The sequence below is a fragment of the Solea solea genome, chromosome 9 (assembly GCF_958295425.1).
Source record: "Solea solea chromosome 9, fSolSol10.1, whole genome shotgun sequence".
Lineage (NCBI taxonomy): Eukaryota > Metazoa > Chordata > Actinopteri > Pleuronectiformes > Soleidae > Solea > Solea solea.
This window is the reverse complement of record NC_081142.1, coordinates 1,021,101-1,042,281: the sequence shown is the minus strand read 5'-3', so window position 1 is coordinate 1,042,281 and position 21,181 is coordinate 1,021,101. Positions and strand designations below refer to the sequence as shown.

General features: G+C 40.7%; 1 protein-coding gene across 4 annotated transcripts in view; it reads left to right on the top strand.

Moving 5' to 3' along the window:
• The window catches only part of nlgn1 (neuroligin 1), a 286,475-nt gene extending 279,229 nt beyond the window's left edge, over window positions 1-7,246 (top strand). For all 4 annotated transcript variants that reach the window (XM_058638803.1, XM_058638805.1, XM_058638804.1 and 1 more), the window contains 2 exons: window positions 422-499; window positions 1,485-7,246. In XM_058638803.1, the coding sequence (XP_058494786.1) occupies window positions 422-499; window positions 1,485-2,081 (675 nt within the window). In that variant the 3' untranslated portion in view covers window positions 2,082-7,246. The remainder of the gene's footprint in view (window positions 1-421; window positions 500-1,484) is intronic.
• Window positions 7,247-21,181: the final 13,935 nt, after the last annotated feature.

The following is a 21,181-nucleotide window of genomic DNA, read 5'->3' as shown; positions in this document are numbered from 1 at the left end:
CAGAAAGTTGGAGACTCCACATTTAACAATGGTAGTGTCTCCTGTGTGACATAAACTCCAACAAGATCATTAATCTCTTCCCAAGTGACAGCTCTGTGAAGATAAAAGTTTGTAGCTCCTCAGCAGCAGCATCCTCCTCAGCTGTCGAGCAGGTGGTTCTTCAGATTTGACGTAGATGTCCTTGCATTTGCAAAGTCTTGTAATCTGAGCACAACATCAACCGCCTGACAAACCTTTGAAGATGGTGATGGTGATTTGAAAGTATTACATGTGTCTCTGTTTGTATGTTTTCTGAAGTTTTGGCAGCAGATCCTTTCTAACATTTCTGTTTCTGTAGTTCTGTGTGTGTTTTTTTGCTGAACTCAGACTCAGAACTCAGTCTCTTTATAGTGATTCACTTAGTATTTTCTCCTCCCCTCAGGTCAACTTGTGGTTGGAGTTGGTTCCTCATCTGCACAGCCTCAACGAGGTCACGCAGCTCATTCCCACCACCACCAAGGTTGGTAGTAGTTGTTCTGTTGTTCTTCTTTTGCTCATGTTTCACTCGATGCCTCACACATACAAGACGAGATCTTTAGATTATAAAGCTCCACAGTGGAAATGATTTCTGTCTAAGTTCCATACATGGATACTCACTCAACCGTCCAGGTGTAAACAGGAGGCAGCTTAGTGATGAAAATACTCTGAATGAGGTACAGCAATAACTAAAGTCTGTTTGTTCTTGCAACAAAATCACAACTCAGTCAGAGTAACAATGCATCTATTTGTTCACCCAGAACACAAAACTGCAAACTTTTAAATGAAAGGTTTCAGTTTCTTTTGGTCTTTTTCTTTATTCTCTTCATCCAGATTAAAATAGAGCCCAGTGATTTCAGAAAAATGGGACATGCAACATTTCTGACTGTGTTCTAGGAATCTGAAAACTCTAGAATGCAAAAATATCAAATATCAAAAGCATGTTCTGATCATTGTGGTTTATGTGACAGGGACATTTTACATAGACGGGCTTCACAAATGCAAGTATCTAAGTGTTTATAGCAGATGCTATTTTGCAGCATCCATCCATAGAAGTGCTTTTGCCAAAATAAAAGGTTTAACCATATTATACAATATGCCACAGAATAATAGGGATGTAAGCAAATTAAACTGTGGTAAAAGGTGCAAAAACTTACACATAAAATTAGACATGAGGACATTTTTTTACTGTATTAACCAGGATTTGACGAGTCTCTTGAAAGTGGTGGACAAATTTCAGATGTTCAGGTAGAGCATATACTGTAGGTACTTTACAATTGGCTGAGGTCAATTTAGATTTTCCAATTAACAGTGAGCCATGGGGATTGGGTACCTCACTCAGGTAGCCCTTCTTGACCTGGTGTTGTCCTGTTTTGGTTCAAGGATTAAAGTTTGCCCAGATATAATGGTTTTTTTTAGTTATCAGACAAATCAGTTACATACTGTTTTCTTGTTCTTGCTGTCTTCAGATTCCTCCACCAGAAGTTACCAACCGTACCCCAAAGACCAAGGTTCTGGTCACCAAGCGGCCAAACCCTACTCCGCTCCCCACCAAATCCCAGGACAGCCACAACCAGCCGCATCTGGTGGACCAGCGCGACTACTCCACCGAGCTGTCGGTGACCATCGCCGTGGGAGCTTCGCTGCTCTTCCTCAACATTCTGGCTTTTGCCGCGCTTTACTACAAGAAGGACAAGCGCCGACATGACGTCCACAGGCGCTGCAGCCCTCAGCGAAGTGCTGCCAATGACCTGGCCCACACTCAGGAGGAGGAGATCATGTCCCTGCAGATGAAGCAGCACTCAGACATGGACCGGGACTGCAGAGGGGTTGGCGACTCCCTGCACCCGCATGATGTGGTTCTGAGGACTGCCTGCCCGCCGGACTACACTCTTGCCATGAGGCGCTCGCCGGACGACATCCCGCTCATGACGCCAAACACCATAACCATGATCCCCAGCACCATGGGGGGGCTCACCTCGCTCCACTCGTTCAACACCTACCCCAGCAGTGGGCAGAACAACACCCTGCCCCACCCACACTCACACTCCACCACCCGGGTATAGCCCTGCGGATTCTCCCATGCAGGTTTGACTCTGATGGCTGTAGCAAAAAAAAGCTAATGCCGCTGCCGCAACAGGGACTTAAGGCCGACATGGTGACAAACAGATCAGCCTGGAGTCGCCAGTCACCTGTGGAATTAAACTGGGATTGTACCACTCCCTGTTAATACCTGAGGGAATATTGGATTTCTGGGGCTTTGGACCAGAGGAAAAAAAAACAAAAAAAAACTAAAGAATAATTATGTTTTTTGTAGAAAAATAAAAGATATGAAGAAAAAAAGTACAACTAAGGAGTTGAAGAAAAACAACCTCACAAGCTAAAACAAAGAGGATGATTTTTTTAATCATTATTATTATTATAATAATTATTATTTTTGTTCTGATATTGCAGCAAAACACTACAGTAAACTACTTTTTCTTTCTAGTGACAGACATGGCCTTCGGGATCTTTTGACAAATGACTGCCTGACAATATTATCTGGAAGCAGAGCAGGGCTTCAGACACGCCTTGGAGGTGAGAAGAGCACTTGGTGATGGGAAAAAAAACCTATTGTTTTCCTTTGGCAATGCTCTGAGGATTACTGTGTCTGTGGGGCTCAGAATAGTTGTCGCGCAAAGCTATTCGAGCGTGTGCTAACTTCACAAAAGGAGGCCGTGTAAGATAAAGTGAAAGGAACAAAACGAAGGACCGGAAATATAGAGGAATAATGAAACCCTGTATGCACAAGAGAAAAACATCATAAATACTTTTCATCTGTTTATTTTTGAGGATCGGGAACAACTAGAACCTATTTACATATCTAGATCTGTACACTAAGCACCAAGGCAGTTCAAGCCCTCTTCTCTTTGGGGGGGTGGGGGCACCTTTACTGCAAACCTGCCAGCAGGACTGAACCCGTGGGACATGAGAATCCACTCACTGGCTTTCTGGCAGTTCCAACTTCAACACTGAGAGCTGACGGACAAAGGATAATTGGATATTTTAGCACGATGCGCATGACAATTTATCTGCTTGATGGCTGCTCTGCTGATTATGTCATTATTAAGAATAATTTTCACCCTCTCCCTTGCATCGGAGTCATTTCAGATGGATTTCCTGAAGTGGATTACAGGAATAACATACACACACACGTATGTGGGACCATGGGAAATGCAGCTCCAGGTTGAAGATGTTGTTTTGGGGTGGGGTGGGGGAGTCAAAGGCGGGGCCAGGGATATGGTAAAACTTTGTTGCATAACATACTATAGCTTGAGTGGAGCTGGGCATATAAGGACTAGTTTTGTACTCTGTGTGTTGGTACTACTTTTTGATAGTGTTCAAATCACATTACACTGTATCAATCAGACTCATTGTACCTTCTGTTGAAATCAGTGTTATTTGCTATTGTACCTATTGGACCACTTTACCGTATAAGTAATTACCTGCACTGTTTATTCCATGACCCATTTTTATTTTTTTATTTTTTATTTTTTTTTTTAGAAGGGATTATGATTGAGTGATGTAATGGATGCCATTGGTGTAAAAAAACAAAACAAAATGGAGGGTGAATCTCTGGGTTTCATAGCTTTCCTTTTCTCCCCTTATCCAGTCAGATTGTGTAGATCTGTTTAAACATGACAGACGTCACAGGCCAAGCACAGGCAGACCTCACTGGGTGGATCTCTGTGGAACCGCAGGAAGAGCTTGGTTCAGGACACGTGGATACCCATGATAGTTTAGATCAGATTACCCAGGTTTGAAAGGTAAAGAGGCTTCTAAACACACAGTCACCCTTCCTTACCTCACTTTAAAGAGATATTACTTTCCGTTTCCTTTTCTAAGCTCCACTCTCCTTCTGCTGTCTCATCTCGTATACTGAGCTGACAGGTTGGGCTGTTGAGCTAAACGGTCCCCCCCCCCCCACACACACACACCAACACCACGTTCAGCTTCTTTGTCTCCTGCAAAGCCTGTCAGGCATCGCTAACGTGTTTCGGTCAGCAAAGCCTTGGCAGCTAACGCCGTTAGCCTCCAGAATAGGGATGTGTCACACAATCCTGTGGATTAAGTGGTCGGAGTCATTGCGAGGGTAAAGAATATCCTGGAAGGCAGAACTATTGTGCGGTGGTGAGCTGAGACACTTGTCTCCCAACTTTTCCTTCACTAAAATGAAGATGTAGTGACTGCAGTCGTCATAGTCCAGACGTAACCTTCCGTTGGCAAAACAAAGAGGTTTTTTTTGGAAATCAACCGAGTCGCTCCCTGGTGGTTAGTTAGTTAGTTAGAGTTACATTCACCCGTATAACTGCCACAGACAAGCTGTTTGGATGGATAATGTCAAGTTTTCTTAATAGGGAGACTTTCATTTTGGTCTAAAATTTAAAGTGAACAAACTTACTTGAGCTCAAGATGGGATTAAAAGAAAAGAAAGAATACAGGACGCTGAAAACATAAAGAAATAAGAAGTGTCTCCAAATCAGGGAATGATCCATGGTGGAGTTTGCTCAACATACTGACTTACTGTAGCGTACCAGGTTGTGAATACATGTGCAAACATGCAAATGAACATGTCCTCAGTACACAAACCCAAACAATGTGCTTAGTAATTAGGCGTGGGCTTTTCTAGAGTGTCTGTAGAGTGTTGTTCTGAAACACTTGAATCTGGCTAACACCCTGATTGTCTGCACTTGGCCCCAAGATTTATGATGCCCATATAAAAGGCAATGCGACCTTGCTTTTGTAATCCAGGCCGATGGCTGAAAAACACTTCACAAGATATGGAGGGGAACCTTGGACAAAATGAAACACCAGTGTCGGCTGTGAAACCTGCTGAGAACTTATTGAGGAAAGTAAAACTTCCCACCATGCACAGCAATATAATGACTAACAAGTGTGTCGTTTTACAATCGCTGGAGACCAGTGGCTGATGAAGGCCACCCACCTGTGTCGCCCCTCAATGAAGACACAGCTCCTGAGTCCTGGATTAGAGTCTCGTCTTTCAGAGCTCTCACCTTAGTTCATGTAACATATTGGGCCACAAAGTTGGTGACTAAATGCTCCAGTGGGCCTTTTGAACTAGTGAGTCTTTTATAAGACAAATGAAGGTGTTGTCAGCCTATGAACTGTACATATGAATTCATCTTTTCTTAAAAGTGAAACATTTGAAATCAGCTCACAACTATCATGCTGAGAGTCAAACAATATAAATAGCACAGGGAAATGACATCACCACCCATTGAATTAAACATGTAAATGCAGGGTTTGGTAAATAGTCAGGCGGTTGTTGCAGATCCATGTTAAGTAGCAGACGACTGAGGATGAATGTTAATTATTAACTTTCCATGAAAGTTGCCTGATTCAAGAATTAGCATCGTGAATGCTAGCATGAGGAGAGCAAGAGCAATGCAGGACGACGTTGGACTCGTTTGAAATTTAAAAGAGAAATTTATAGAATGGCTTGTGGACCTAATGCATGACGGCAGATGATAATATTCAGCAGGTTTGCACGCTAATGCAGAAGGTTGTACGACTTGAGGAAGCAAACCTGCAGGGACGGTGGAGATTCAGTGTAGCTTCAACTGACAGCAGACACTGATGACTGACTAAATATGACTTAGACTAATCAGGACATTTGAAACAAGACTAAGACTAAATTAAATCGAATGGGTGACAAAATGAAAACTGCCCTGTGATGGACTGACAACCTGTCCAAGGTGAACCCCACCTTTCGCCCCCTATGTCAGCTGGGATTGGCTTCAGTGACCCCACAACTGTCATGTGGAGGATGAATGGATGAAAATGTACACTCGTTTCCTAAACCCATATTAGCAGATTAGAAGAGCGTGTCTCACCAAATCATGCTGCTGAAATGCCACATTACTCTTCTGGATTATTATTAATTATTCTGCGTGCTGTGTGTGGTCCATAGCAAAAATACACCGTGAAAATAATCTCCCAAAACAGTTTCAACATCTGTGGAAAATTGCCCAAACAGCATTTCCAATACTCCAAAGTGAAATCAATCTATTGACTACATTTATTCTCGTTAACAATTCTTTTATTGTGAAATCTTTGCAAGAGCTTTGCATTGAAGAATCCTGGCATTTACTTTAATCATCATTTAATCATGAACGTCCATTTTCACAGTCACACCACTGCACACATCCAGTGTAGCGTTAGAATAATCTTAGACACACTTATTATCTCCCACAAATATGATCTGACCACTGGATCCAAACAAATTCAGAAGATGAGAAAATATGAATAAAGAGACTGCAGGGATCCAGCTCCTCCTTGACATTAGCATAACGATAGCATGTTAGCAGAGTCGTGACACAGTGATCCATTTAAACACACACACACATATATACACGTTTGTTACATGTGTTCATTTAAGTCTCTGAACAGAACATCTGACGTTTAAAGTGACGTTACTGGCTCTGGCAGCCATGTTGTTTGATTTTTCTACGAATGACTCAACGTGTGATTGACCATCAGCTCATAACACTCACTTGTTTTGTGTCATCTCACCAAAAACAAACAAAAACAAAACATAAAAATCCCGTCGAGTGCATTTCCTACCTCATAAACATTTACAAAGCCCTTCGTTGTGAATGCGTTCTTTGCTTTTCCATATTGTTGCGTTGCTGCTGTTCTTGTCAGAATAAGCCAGAGCTTACACTTGATCACAATAGGGCTACGATTTAACATATTAGGGCTAACAACGGTTAACTATGACCAAGCTGATATTAAAAGATTCATTTCAAGCGGAACTTTGCAAGTTTGGCCGCCTTTTTGCCTTTTTCTCTACGGAGCGCCCCCTACAGATTCGGAGTACAACACCAACGTAACATCTATTGTCTCCCGCTTTATCCTCACTGTCCTAAAAACTCCCCCGTCCCCCCGTCCCCCCGTCCCCCTCTCCTGCCCATGTGGATTCATTTTCAACTGAGCGGCATCAGCATCTGTCTTGCATGTTTCTGTGTTTTTCAAATTCTCGCCATTAAAAAAAAAGCCAGTCCAATGTTTACCTGTGTGTCGTCTCCGCCTCCTCGCGTCCCCATCAACAGTTTTCTCTGCTTCTTTTTCTGCCACGATGAACATCTAAAATAACGCTATCGCTGCCTTTATCTTATATAGCTGGTACCTGGCTAGGGCATGAGTGTGTGTGTGTGTGTGTGTGTGTGTGTGTGTGTGTGTGTGTGTGTGTGTGTGTGTGTGTGTGTGTGTGTGTGTATAGTGCAAGACTTGAGACTTCGCGAGACGTCCTGATTCTGAGGACTGCGGGTCGACAGCCCTGATCTTAGGAGGCTGGTTTGTCCCTAATCTCCCCAACAACACGACATTTAACCACCACAATGACTCAGAAGCTGTTAAATTAGGGACACAATCCTGCAGAGTTCTGCTTGAATCCAGTCTGTGGCAGAAGAACTCAGTTATCACACACTTTGTATTCAGTTAGCTTGACAAATGTTGATTTTAAGACTCAAGATACTTTATCGTTATCAGGCAGTAGGGACAAGAACAGTATACTCTTTATATGGTAAAGAATGGGACTGACATTTCTCTTTTTTTAGCCACTGTTAAGTGTTTTTTACAGTTTACAGTTTTTACGTGGCCAAATCACTCCTCCAAAAACTCTATATATTCTTTATGTGATGGAATTAAAGTGAGTTTGTATCTTAATTTATCTTTAATGTCTGTCTTTTAAAAGGCACTCACAGTGAAATCCTGCTGCCTGCACTGAAATCCTTTTTTTAAAGGCAGGGTGACTCGCCCACCTGCCCCGGGACAGAGGAAACATTAGGCCTTTAAACTAAGAACTAATAACAATAAACCATGACTGGATAGTTAAACGAGCAAATAAAATATGAAAAGAAGCTCAGAGTTAATTGGAGCTTTTACACTCTTTTTATGCTGTGGCAGCTTCAGCAGGAAACCTCGTGACTTTTGTTTTTGTTTAGGAGTTCACAGGACCATAAAAAACCCTATTTTTTCTCATGTCTACACACGTAGTCACTGGTTTGTGACTAAATTAATGAATTTTTAATTCTCCCTCCAGACTCCATTCATTAGTGTGGTTCAGAATCCATGGCAGAGTTTAAAACAGCCCATACTTGCTGTGTTACTGGAGTATTCCACTAGGGGGCAGACCACAGAAATCAGACCATATCGACGGACTGGAATTGCATTTTGTATATAAAATAATGAGGCAGTGATTACAACAGGAGAAAAATATCATTGCGCCATCATATGAGACTATACTGCCTCTGCACTGCCCCTACTGTTCACGTTAGTATTGCAGACGTTTCCCGTTCAATTCTGAGGACGTTCACAATCAAGACACAGGGTATGGGAGGCAGCCATGATGCGTACAAGAACGCTGGTTAAAAGCAAGTACATCACCGGCCTTATCCTTTGTCTTTCACTTCTGCCATGTGCCTATTTCTTTTTTCTTTGTTCAGATTTAATAAATGTTCTGTTCGTTTTCGTGCCATGTGACATCTGCCTTGTCCTGAACAAGACTTTGGATTTATTTATGTAAGATATTAGTCTGAGAACAGCCCGCGGGTGAGAGTGACTCCCATCATGCGTTGCCCTCCTTTCAAAGCTGAACCAATCCAGGTAGCATTCAGTCATTTCTGTCCAAAAATCCCGACCAACCAGTATGTTTTGATGAGTCAGTACAGCAGAGCGAGCCTGAATCCACACGGGTCGGGACTGAAGGTGCTTAAGAAACCCTGTTCTAGGGGGACACTTCACTTTTGTTCCAGTGTGACTCTGACGGATGTGGGGAGGTGGGGAGGAGCCAGCACTGCGAATGAATGTAACGCAGCGTGCCATTTTCTAACCTCAGCAGAAAGGACGACAACGACCAAACCTCAGATTCATCCTGAGAGGTTTTTGCTCGCAGTCTGAAAAGTAAAACACGTGGATTTGTTCATTTGGATGCCGTTTGAAGCAGGGGGACACTATGTGAGCTGGTCTGGCATTTGTAATGTAGATTATTTGTCACTTGTCTTTCTTTCTGGTTAAATAGTAATTACTCTTCTGGAGCACAATAAATGATTTTAATATGCTGATATGTTTGTTTGTTTGTTTTTTCTCTTCCAAGTCTTCATTTATTATTTTTCTGTGGCTGTCCTTTTGCGAAATTGACTAATTTAATTGGTGGTGAAGCACACATCAAACTCTCACTCACAAGTCATTACTCTGGCAATTTATTTGTAGCAAGATTAAATTTGTTTTCCACAACTGGAGGCAGAAGGCGTCGTTTTGTCAGTGCGATGCTTATTAAGACTTAAAGCCGACGCTTGTCAACACTGAGGCTTTAAAAACTACCGAGTACATTATAACAAGGAAAAACCTTTTCGCACGCCGTCAGTACTAATTTGGGGTTAAGGCTTATTACAGCTCGACTTTCATGTGTCGTTCTACACTCGTGGAATGAAATTACCATTACATGTCATTTTAGCATTACATGACATGAGATGTGAGAAAGTCAGAAATAAATAACTACACGAATGTAACCTACCAGCACAAACAGAACAGGGGCGTCCCTGTCTATCTTCAAGAAGCTCTTGAAGACCTAGCACTTACCTGACCCCCTCTCACCCTCTATCAGTCCACTGGTCCTATGTAGTGGAGTACTTTACTTCTATGTAGTTTTTCCTCTTTTGTATGTTGCTTTGGATAAAGCGTCTGTTTAATGCTTAAATGTTTAATGTATATGTAAGTTTCTTGCCCAGGGACACATCAGCATGGAAAACTGGGAAACTGGGGATCAAATCCAAGACGTTCCATGTGAAAGAAGACTTGCTCTACCGCTGAACCACCGCTGACCCACCGCTGACCCACATAGTCAGTGAAGCCCTCACATTCCTGCACTAATGTACTAATGTCAGTGGTTCTCAAACTGTTTATACTAAGTCACACCATTATCACCAACGCTAAAATACAGCGGCGTAAACAGGTCGCGCAAAGTCAGCTAGAGATTTTCACAGTGAGAGAGAAAGAAAGAAAGAAAGAAAGAAAGAAAGATATTTGATATATTTAGTGACTGAAAAATCAAATGGAAACATTTCATACACTGAAATTACAAAATAACTAATTTAAACTTTCTGTCTAAAATTGCAAGTCCGATATGTGAGAAAGTCAGAAATAAATAACTACAGTAACTCCATTTAAAACTTCAATGACTATTAAACTCTTTATAATAACCTTAATGATAATTGCTGTGCTAACGACTAGAAGATGAATGCAAGTCGTAGCACTGCACAGGAAATGGTGCATCGCTGGCAAAAATGAAGCAGATGAAGAAGAAATTGCAGTGTTGAGGGTTATAATTCCCACCGATGCCAGTCAGAGAAAAATGACATTTGACCTGGGAGTGAATGCCAATTAAACATATTCCCGTTGAACTTGAGATGAAATGGGTTTTTCAGGCAGCAGTGGATCAACAACTTCTATGTGCTGTAAAATAAAAAAAGAAGAAGAGTCTCTCTAATGCTGAGATTAAATGGCTAACACGTTCTTAAGATATCATAGACTTACACTGACACAGAAATCTGAAATCTGTTTTCCCTTGTGTTCCCATTGGCAGCCTTGTTTTTACTCTCTACAGCAGTCAGGAGCTGAATGTTAGACTCTGACTGTAATCAGATTATCATCGTTGATGATGTTTTGTTATTGTCCATCTGCCTTTCATCTTTATCTGTATGTTATATTTATGTAGAGCTGCATTTTAACATATTAAAGCAAATGAACACAAGGCCACTTTTGTGATTGTACTGCCCTCTAAGGTTTGGTGTAAAGTTACTCTTGGTACTACATTTGTATCAATAATACTCAAACACCGGCTACTCTGAGGTGATGGTGGGGAGCTTTATGAGGCTCCACCCTTTTGTGAGGCTCCACCCCCCCAATCTTAACAACTACACCACACACCTTTACACCCTGCAGCCCCTTAAAAAAAAACTGGCATTTAGTTTAAGTGTTAATTGGAATCAATCAGGATTCATCCTCCCTGGGAAACCATGACATTTCCACACTCTTTCCCAGTGATTAAAAACAAATCATGGCTGAGAGTGAGTGACATTTGGAGAGTGTGCGAGAGTGTGAAGGATCAACAGAGTCTTGTGTTCATGTGTGTGTGAGACCAAGGGCGTACGCCGCTGCAGACAGCTCAGCCTCAGGCTCCTGCAGGAATAATGTGACGTGCGAGGCTTTGTTTACAATAATAATGCATCTCATGTGTGCACATCAAACACTTGTGTCTAGTCTGATAACCCGCTCTTTAATTTAACACCCCTGTTTGATCTCGCTGCTGCTGCTGCTGCTGCTGATGCTGCTGCTGCTGCTGCTGTCGTCGCAGGGCCATTGTTGCAGGCACTACAACATTTGTTATTTGCTGCGTATTTTCAGAAAAAGAAAAACTGTGAAAAAAGCAGTGTTTTTCATAAGATGGATCTGAAATGCAGTAATAAGGTGTGTCCACAGTACACTAAGCATATTAGTGTACACCCCCCCATAATAAGATCTCTACATAGTGCTTTATCTCAAGTTATTTGGTTTTATTTTGTAGTTGAAGATCACACATATTTGTTTTAAAAACAAAAGCCATTAAACAGGTTTATTTGTTCATGCCTGCTGTTGTAATTTGTTTTTCTAGTTGAGTATCAGCACTGACCTGAAAAACAAATCAAAAACCAAGAATATCAAAGTATAATATCCTATATATGGAAAAAAAAACGACAATTTAGCCGTTTGACAAAAGAAACACGTGCTTACATGTATTAATATGCTTTGTCTCACTGCTCTACAGCCTCTTGCAGCTGGAGACTGGAAGTGCTTACTCTCCTGCACCTAAGTCCACAGAGAAAATCAGCAATATGTGCTTCACACAACACAGGAGTTGTTGATCCGTTAGTGAGTTCATATGTGTTACCTTGTGATTTCAAGTCCTTCATTCACCCTGAAAGAATTATATATTATTGAATCATATATTTTGTTTTAAAATAAAGACAAGTAAATTCATGGGAGGTAATGTTGAAAATCTGTGGCATTATAAAGTTAAATCAATTCATAAATACGGGATTGATTAAAAACATCTCAAATAATCAAAATGGTTAAAAGGTGGTTAAATTGATAAATGTTTATTTTATATTGTTTACTTTGTTGTTTCTTGATTTCTTGCCTGTGATCTACACAGTGGTCTTGCTTGGACAATCTGTGATTGATTGCTTTTGTCTCGTGCCCACGTACCTGGGGAGCGAGGATCTTTGTTGAGGAAATGTCACTCGTGTGATTATTTCTCCCCTTTTTTCAGAGGCAGGATAAAAACGATGATTTTCGCTTTTTCAAAGGACTTTGGTGCAAAGTTTACTTTCCAGCCAGAAAATGTTGTATAAGAGTGAGGAAAAAGTGGCAAATATGTGCTGAAGATGTCAAAGAATTAATCTGGCATTGATTTTCAAGATGTGAGCCTGGTGGCTAAACATCATTTTTCCTTCTTTCCAGGTTGGCCGCCTCATCTCAGGTGAGTTCATGGAAATATTCAGCAAACACTCTCATATGCAACAGGTGACACAAGGTGATCTCTCATCTCTCAAATGTTGACACATATCCGCCTGTTTTTTCCCCGCCCCCTAATGTGATTCACCTGTGTCTTATTATTTTCACCTGTGTTTGACTGATTGTCTCTGTTTCCTTGTGTTTCTGCTTCCTGTGTTTTAAGGTTGTTGTTTTTTCCCCTCATTCCTTCCTGCTTTATATTGTTTCTTATTACATTCTCCTTTTGTTCCTTTGGTCCTAATTTTCTATTATGCTGAAAATATATGCCCAAAATATCTGACTTTCCCAGCTTCAGTTTCTAACACGTCCATAAAGAAAGGAGATGCTGAGGAAAGAGGTTTTTCCTTCTTCTTCTTTTTGCTCGACTGATTTTTCAGTTTGAAGGTCATTGTGATAAATGTGATGACTTCTTCACCAGAGTTGTTTTCTGAGACTTGTCAGAGCTTAACATTTTACAATCTGTTATAAAAGAAAAGAAAACCTTCACTGTGGATTTTTACACTGACCAAAAAGAGGAGTTATTTCCGTGTGTGATGGAATAAAACCACCTTCCAGTACCTCCACATATTTTTATTATTCCCACTCTGTTGACGACCTTGTGAGAGAATACAGTTGTTCTGGTTTTAATAGACTTTGACTTTTCTAGTGACTTCAAGAAAATTCTCAGTTTGTTGACTCAGTGCAGGTGAAGCACCGTGTTCAGCTGTTTTTACAGTAGCCAAGTTAAACAACAAGGCCTAAAACAAACATCACTTCATCAGACTCTGGGAACTTTTACCTGGATTTTTCTGGGTCATGATGCTAATCTGCTTTGTGCCAGGAGCTCAAACAAGCTGACGTAAGGTTGTTTACTGTAAACCATGAGTGAAAACTTATCGTGTCCTTATTTGTAACGTATTATGAATTAATGACCATTTTCTATGATAATATTGCTTTGAATTTGAGATATCATATATGTATGTATATACTGTATGTATGTATATGTATATATGTACATATATATGTATATATGTATAAAACCATGTGTGTGTGTATGTAATAATGTCAAATGAAATGTAAAACAGGCCTACGCTACAAAACATTATTTTAAAATGTGCTAGAACTGAGTCTTAAACATAACTGTTTGATTTTGTTGGTGTCTAATTAAGAATTCCCTTCTTTTTATTAATTAAAACTTTTTTGCCCTTGTTTGTAGAGTTAAATAGGCAAAGTTTGCACTAAGTCACTGCGTATTCACTTTGAGGTCGTGGTTATGCCAGAAAGATGAAAACAATGAAATTATTAAACGATATTTCCCCGGCCACTTATTAGAAACATCCTAAATTTGCTCGGCTTTGAGGCAGATGAGTCACACTTTCCCCTTAACAAGCTGCTTTAATCACTCTCTTGTTCCCTCGCTGGCGACGTACACATGCAGCACCGTCTTTGTTCGTCAGCTGTGTTCATTTTAATTGGGGTTTGCTGTGTTTCTGCATCATTTGAATTGGTCCACTGGATGCTCCCCTCAGGTAAAGCAATTATAATCAACTCACCGTCTCTCTCCCGCTCCCTCTCTCTTTCTTCTGCTCAAAACCTGGCATCTTTTTAAAGAAATGTTGTTGATGTTCAACGCACCTGATGACAGCTTTGTTTATGTGCTTTTAATCTCAAAACTGATTCCATAATCATTCATTTGGGGTTTTACAGCTGTGAAAGTGAAAGGGGAAAATGTACAGCCTAAGGTGAAGTGGAATGTAGAGCTTATTGAAAACACCTATAAATGCCATAGAACTCTGGTGACTGACATCACACAGCCAATGCAACGCTCTCTGGCAGAATACTACGCTGTTCACCTCTGTAGACGTACACGATACATACAATATGGGCAATATGTTTGGTAACTTGTGTCTTCGCTGCCTGTTTCCATCATAAAAGTGAAGATGGTGTGTCATGTGTTCACAGCGAGCAGTATCTTTAGTCGGTCTCCTCTGAGTCAAACACTGACCACTTGTTATAAACTCAATCTGCTCTGGACCCAAAATGACCAACAGTTCAACGGGTCAGTGAATGTTTGACGAAGCAGAGTCTGATTAAAGAAACGTCAGAGGCTCAGAAGTGAATGTCCTGCATCATAAACTGTAAACTAGATTTCAACGCATTGCTGCTACAGCTCTGACCTCTTCCCTCTCATAAAACGGTTTGGATGTTGTCATCTGTGGAAGAAAAGGGCTTATCTGAATTACTTCTGTCCTAAGGTTCGTCAGGGCCTCCGCTTAAATTACCCTCCCTAATTTTTAAGTTTATAGATTTTGTTTTGCAATGCTTTAATCGTCTTTAGTCTGTCGACTGACCACTGAATTAAGAATGTATCCTCTGCACATGGGTCATGTTTTGACTTGTGAAACATGTGTAAATGAATTAGTTAATGCAAGGCTGATTCAGACTTTCACTACATGGGAAATGATATACATTTTTGGAAGGACCTTTAATAATGTATAATGTTTGTATTTATTCATTAACACAGAGAATACAATTGCATATTACAGGAGTCATATTAAAGCTGTCAACACGCATCCTCTCTTCTGCATAAAGGATGTTCTCCCTTGCCTTTGGAGGTGATGGACTTCCAGGACCTGCTCCAAAGATGCTGAGTATTTGTGTCATATCCCTGACACGCAAGTCACCTGTGAGGAAAAGGCAAACGGAGAGGAAAGGAAGTCCCAGGAGATGAAAGTAAAGAATGGACAAGTGGAGTGTGAGGAGGGTTTTTAAGTAGACCGGTGGTGACGAGAGCATCAGGGAGAGATGTGGGACGTGTGATGTCTTATTTACCAAGGAATTCATCTATTCCTTCATCAAGTCAGTGTAACAATGATTGTCCATTTCATCTCCTTTTTCATTTATTATGTTTATGGGATTTAAGCCCCCCCCCCACAGGACTCGCAGTTATATAAATCTATATTTATGCTGCCTTGACGTAGTCACCATCTTGAGACAGAGAGCGACCACTATGCCTTACTTAGGCTACACTTTGCTGCACTTATCGCGTATAATTTTACAGCATTTAAGCATGAAATGTTGTTATATCTCATCAAATAATTACCTTTAATGTTCTTTCATGAGTTGAATGTCAACATTCATGCGTTTTATTCTGAAAATCAAGTGTATATCGTTTTTTCTATATGTAATCACATTTAAGCAGGTACTATTTGCTGAATGCAGTATAGCTGCTCTATTGTGAGGGTGGAGCGATAGAGAGCGTCTCTAGGGAGGTTAGGGAAAGGCATACATGTCAGCTAGAGAGACAAAGCGCATCAAAGAGAAAAGAGGAGAATACGGAGAAAGAGACGGGACATGACAGAGGCAGAGGAGTCATGGTGAGGTGTCTCAGAGCTGTCAATCAACACACACAAGCCAACGGCTCGCTCTGAAGCGACCTGCAAGACAGAAGAGGAATGGAAACTAGATTTCCGCAATTCCGTGCCGAAATTTCGAGTGTGCCTGCAGTTCTTGCGGCATGTGTCTTCGCGTGCAGGACTTGTGCTGGTAAAGGATTGAGTGGTATTTTGGTGGAATCACCCTTTGAAAGAGAATAACTCATAAACCCCTCCCACTCCCTGATGCCCCCTCCCCCTTCCGAACACCTGCGTTATAAAATCTAAAAATGTGGATTGAACCTTTAAAAGCATTTAGACAGAGTGGTATTTTGGTGGACTCACCCTTTAAAAACACCAAGTTTTAGAGGAGATAACAAGACGGATCAGAGAGGACTCAGACGCAGAGGCCTTTTAATTGTCTTTATTGGCACTCGTAAACAATTCTCAAGGCAGGTCCTCTTTACTGAGGAAAAACAAAAGCGTGGCTATGAAAACCTATAACAAATTGCGAGCGCAACGCTCTACAAGAGAAACGTTGTGGAACTATAAACGCGGAACAAAAAAATCACTCCGAAGAGGAAACATACTCGGACTAAGGTTATCATGTAAAACTTAAACAGAAAACTCTCCAAACGGAGGAAAACACGGCTCTAAACACTTCAAAAACAAAAGCTAACTCAAAAGCACAATCCTAATGATTGGCGATCCTTAACCAACTAAGAATGAGATAAAAAACAAAACGCAATCTAAATGATTGGATCTAACTAATAAAAGGTAAGTCACAAGCCTAGTGATTGGAGTTCCTAAAAGGCTGTGAAAATTAACAAACAAAAAATCTCTCCCAAGGAGGAAAACAAAAGCTATAAATCTTAACTAAGGTATCAGCTAACAGGCTATGATAAGAAAACTTACAAAATAAAGCATCGCTCACCAAGAGGATCAAAAACTTGAGGATTCTGGGGCTGTGACGAGGCGCTATGGTGATCAGGCATGGACGAAAACACACTGGCACTGAAACAGGGGAACAGGGAGTTTTTATAGTCCACATGGCTTAATTGTCAGCAGGTGTGTGTAATCAGGGCCGGCAGAGGAGGGGGCGGGGCAAACTGCTGGAGTGACAGGAGAGAGGGAGAGAGAGAGATTCACAATCCCCTCTGTTTCCCATTCTCACAGAGAAAACAGCATGTTTTAAAGTTGTCATATCTCAAGAACGGTTGATGATAGAGATAAAATTTTTGGTTTGTGAGCGCCAGGAGGCTTTCAGCAGCTCCCATCTCAAAATTTGTGACAAACGGGCGTGAATTGACAGAGAAATCACAGTTTTAAAATCACCCTCATCTTGATTTTCCACAACTCCAAAGCAGACATTTTAACATGGGAGTGAATTGAGACTGTGACCAGAGTTCTCTGTGCTTTGAGGTGATTTTAAGAAAAACTACAAGTCATATGAACATGACAAACACACACAGGGTTAGACGACAACCATGGCAACATTTTGATGTAAAAATTGTCTCTGTAGGTTGGAAATTGTGGGCAGGAGAAGAGTTTGTTTAGAAGTTTTTCTGATTATTTTGCTGGATCTTGCTAGAGTGTGTCACTCTAGCTCACACCTAACGACCACACACACACCCATTATAAAATCAGAAAGCTTTGAAAAAAAGTACAAAACTTAAACTGCGATAGTTCAAAAACCGTAACATGTATCAAAATGTCGACTTAGGTCAGAAAAGTCCCAAGTCTTGTGACCCGTTTAAACTTCCAACCACGTTTCTACGTTAAAGTATGACGACACTGTGATGCTCCAAAGCGGGCTTGGTTTTTTTCGGTCTCCCATCCACTTCAATGTTAATTTCTGTTCAGTTTTTTGTAAATATTATCCCAATGGTTATATGAAAATCTTAGAAAAGTCATAGCACACCATTCCCGGTCAAGGCGCACATTTTGATATAACTTGTGTTGGGGGTTTCTCAAAGATGCAGGAGGAGTAGCGTGCCGAAATAACGGGAGGGCGCGAGAATAAAAAGCAGAATAAACGCGCACGATTACAAGAGATGCCTTGCAGCGCAAGGCATTCTAGTGAGAACCCTAGGGTTCTCACTAGAATGCCTTGCAGCTGCAGGCACTAATAAACGCGCACGATTACAAGAGATGCCTTGCAGCGCAAGGCATTCTAGTGAGAACCCTAGGGTTCTCACTTGAATGCCTTGCAGCTGCAGGCACTAATAAACGCCGTTGGAATATCAAGAGATGCTTGCAGCGCAAGGCATTCTAGTGAGAACCCTAGGGTTCTCACTAGAATGCCTTGCAGCTGCAGGCACTAATGAGTTGCTACTGATTCCTGCAGCAAAACAAATGCACTCGGAATCTTTCAAACTTATAGGGTTTGAAGCAGACTTCAGACCTGAGGTTCGCGCAGGTCAGAGGAACTATGGGTAATGACGACAACAGCGTTGGCATGGAGACGGAATCTCGTGAATGTAGCAGACAACAAGGAGATGAGAGTTGAGCAGTTGTTTAGTCATTTTACATATCACTGTTGACGTTCATAAATGTGGTTGGAATTGTATCTATTGTATATGGTTTTATTATCTTATAACAAGTTATCCGTGCCATAGTTTTTATGTATTCTCTGATCTGTTGACTGACAGGTGGAGATGCACGCCACACCACAACCCACTGGTGGGCATGTGAGGTATTGCAGGTTGGCTTAAAAATATTAAAATTCTTCCATTTACCAAATTATATCCATCGTTTCAATTCCCATTTTTATAATATCTGCTGTGTTTATTTATAGATGCAATAATGCTTCTCACTTTTGGCCAAAATCACAATTATTTTGATCAATATTATGATTTTTTTTGTATGATTATTAATTTAGAATATGAACAAATGTTTATTACTTAATTCAATGTTGTGCGACATGATCTGGATGCTTTTTAGGGGCCTCAATCTTTTGATGATTGAGAATCCCTGGTGTTGTGCATGGTTTGTTAACTGGAATATTCCACGTTGAACTTTGACACCTTTGGCAATATGATAACGTGGACTTTTCCTCTAATAATGTCTGGCAGGCTGTACACTGAGAGGTGTAATGTCGAAGTTCTTTATCACGGTTCTTCTCATCCTCACACCTCTTCAGTCTCATCCTCTTCCAGTAAGTTCCAGCAAGCTGTGTAATGTTCCCAATAACACCCTGAAGTCTGTTAACACAGATCAACGTTGTCCTTCATTCTCATCCTCAATCTTTTCTTCAACAAGGTTATTCGCTGCATTTTAAAGTTCCTCAACTCAGTTCAAAGTTCTCCACCCAAGAGCTTTTTCGTCTCCTCAGTCTCCTCATTCTTTTATCCTCATCCTCATTTTATAATCCTTCTGGATTCTTCCTCTCTCTCTCAGAGCTCCACTCAACTCTTTAGTCCCATCCTCCCCAGAGATCATAACCTCTGTCTTTGATCAAAGATCCTCCTTGGTGTGGTGGTCGTGTCATAAATGGCCTTCTTCATGTTGCTCCTGGTCCATTACCACGACCTCCTTCGAGCCAGTGTGATAACCTTTTCTGAACTCATATTCAGCTGTTGTCTCTGTTTTGCATTCAATGGAGCTTCAGTCTTTGGTGTCACATGTGCGATATTCTTGTCTTAAGAAGACTATAACTGACTCATGGCTTTAAACATATGCAATTGCTTGAATCTTTCATTACAGCTGCATTAGGCCATACATATGGGTCCTAATATGGTGGTTTTACACAACATCTGATGGATGCACAGAATATTGATGTCTGAGAAACAAATCCAGCAGATGTTAAAATGATAAAACGGCTGTTTATCATCATATTTCAACCTAAAGCGATACAGCTGTTACTGTGTGTGATAAATGCTGACATACCAAACTTTAGATGATCTCACCTGTTGCTAGACAACAGAGCCATCTTGTTCCATTTTTGATTTTTGTTTATTATCTCTGAACTGTGTACATCATGTACACGATGTCTTTCACTTCATCTGGAGAACAAAACATCCATCGTTCAACACCCAACACACGTCGGGGGGAAAAACACAGACAAAACACAAACCACTGAACCAAGAAATGAAGGTTTTAACCTTTTATTATTACAGTTAAGCATCTGATAATCCAAAACACTGATATACATCATGTTTCTTAAAAAGTGAATGTTTCATGTATGACTTCTGTGGCATATAGATAAATGCTAAACATCACTGCTTCAGTCCTGAAATGAATCTATGAACGTGACACACTCCAGAAATTGACTTCAGCCACAGGGGGCCACACCCTTGTGCCGGCATAAATATGGACCAATTGACTACTGAACATAAACTGTGACAAACAAGTTATGCATGAGAGAGCAATGGAAAAAATATCAGCCACGATTCATTAGCATTAATTATTAGATAGTCTTTGAATTCAAGAGTGCTAAATAGCAGGGCTGTTCTGATTAGAAGTGGCTTGGATGACTGATGATGCAGGTATGAGTCTATTTTATAGCTCAACCCTTAGAACACAGAACATTTAGGCTGCTTTTTTCCATTACTATTTTAAAACATATATACACAGGCTATAAGAATGTACAATATACAGTGTTTTATGTCCTTTTCTTTCAGCACAACATATAGGCAATCTCATGAAAATAATTGTTTTTTTTAATTATCACCAACTATATAAACACACCTGAGCAAAAACTATTGAATTTGTGAAATTTGGAAATACGTCACAGTTCAAAGTTCGTTTGGCTCGTTTTTATGAACAAAAATAAAATAAAAGAGGTCGAATTTGGGACTTCTACACAATTATTGCTACTCCCAGTTTTTCAAAACAATATGCGATATAAAATGTGTCGTAACTTTGACTCAACAGTACATAAGAAAATGAAAGAACACATTTCGTAATGCCTGAAGATATAACTTAGAAACACACAACCCCAGGATGTCCATATAAGGTGTTGCATATTATTCTCATGGCATTTTACCTCGGGTGTGCCTGCAGCACGGATCCATGTCCTGTGAGACTGAACTTCCTGTCCTACCTCACCTTCATCAGCTCACAAAACTGGACGAAAAAACTGGAAGAAAGCTCAGGAGGAAAAGACAGAATCAGAATGGCAACATTTTAACTTGTCAGTTACAAAAGTTAAAACAATCCACAATACCTGCCTGTACAGTGTCCAGGTACTTCACTCA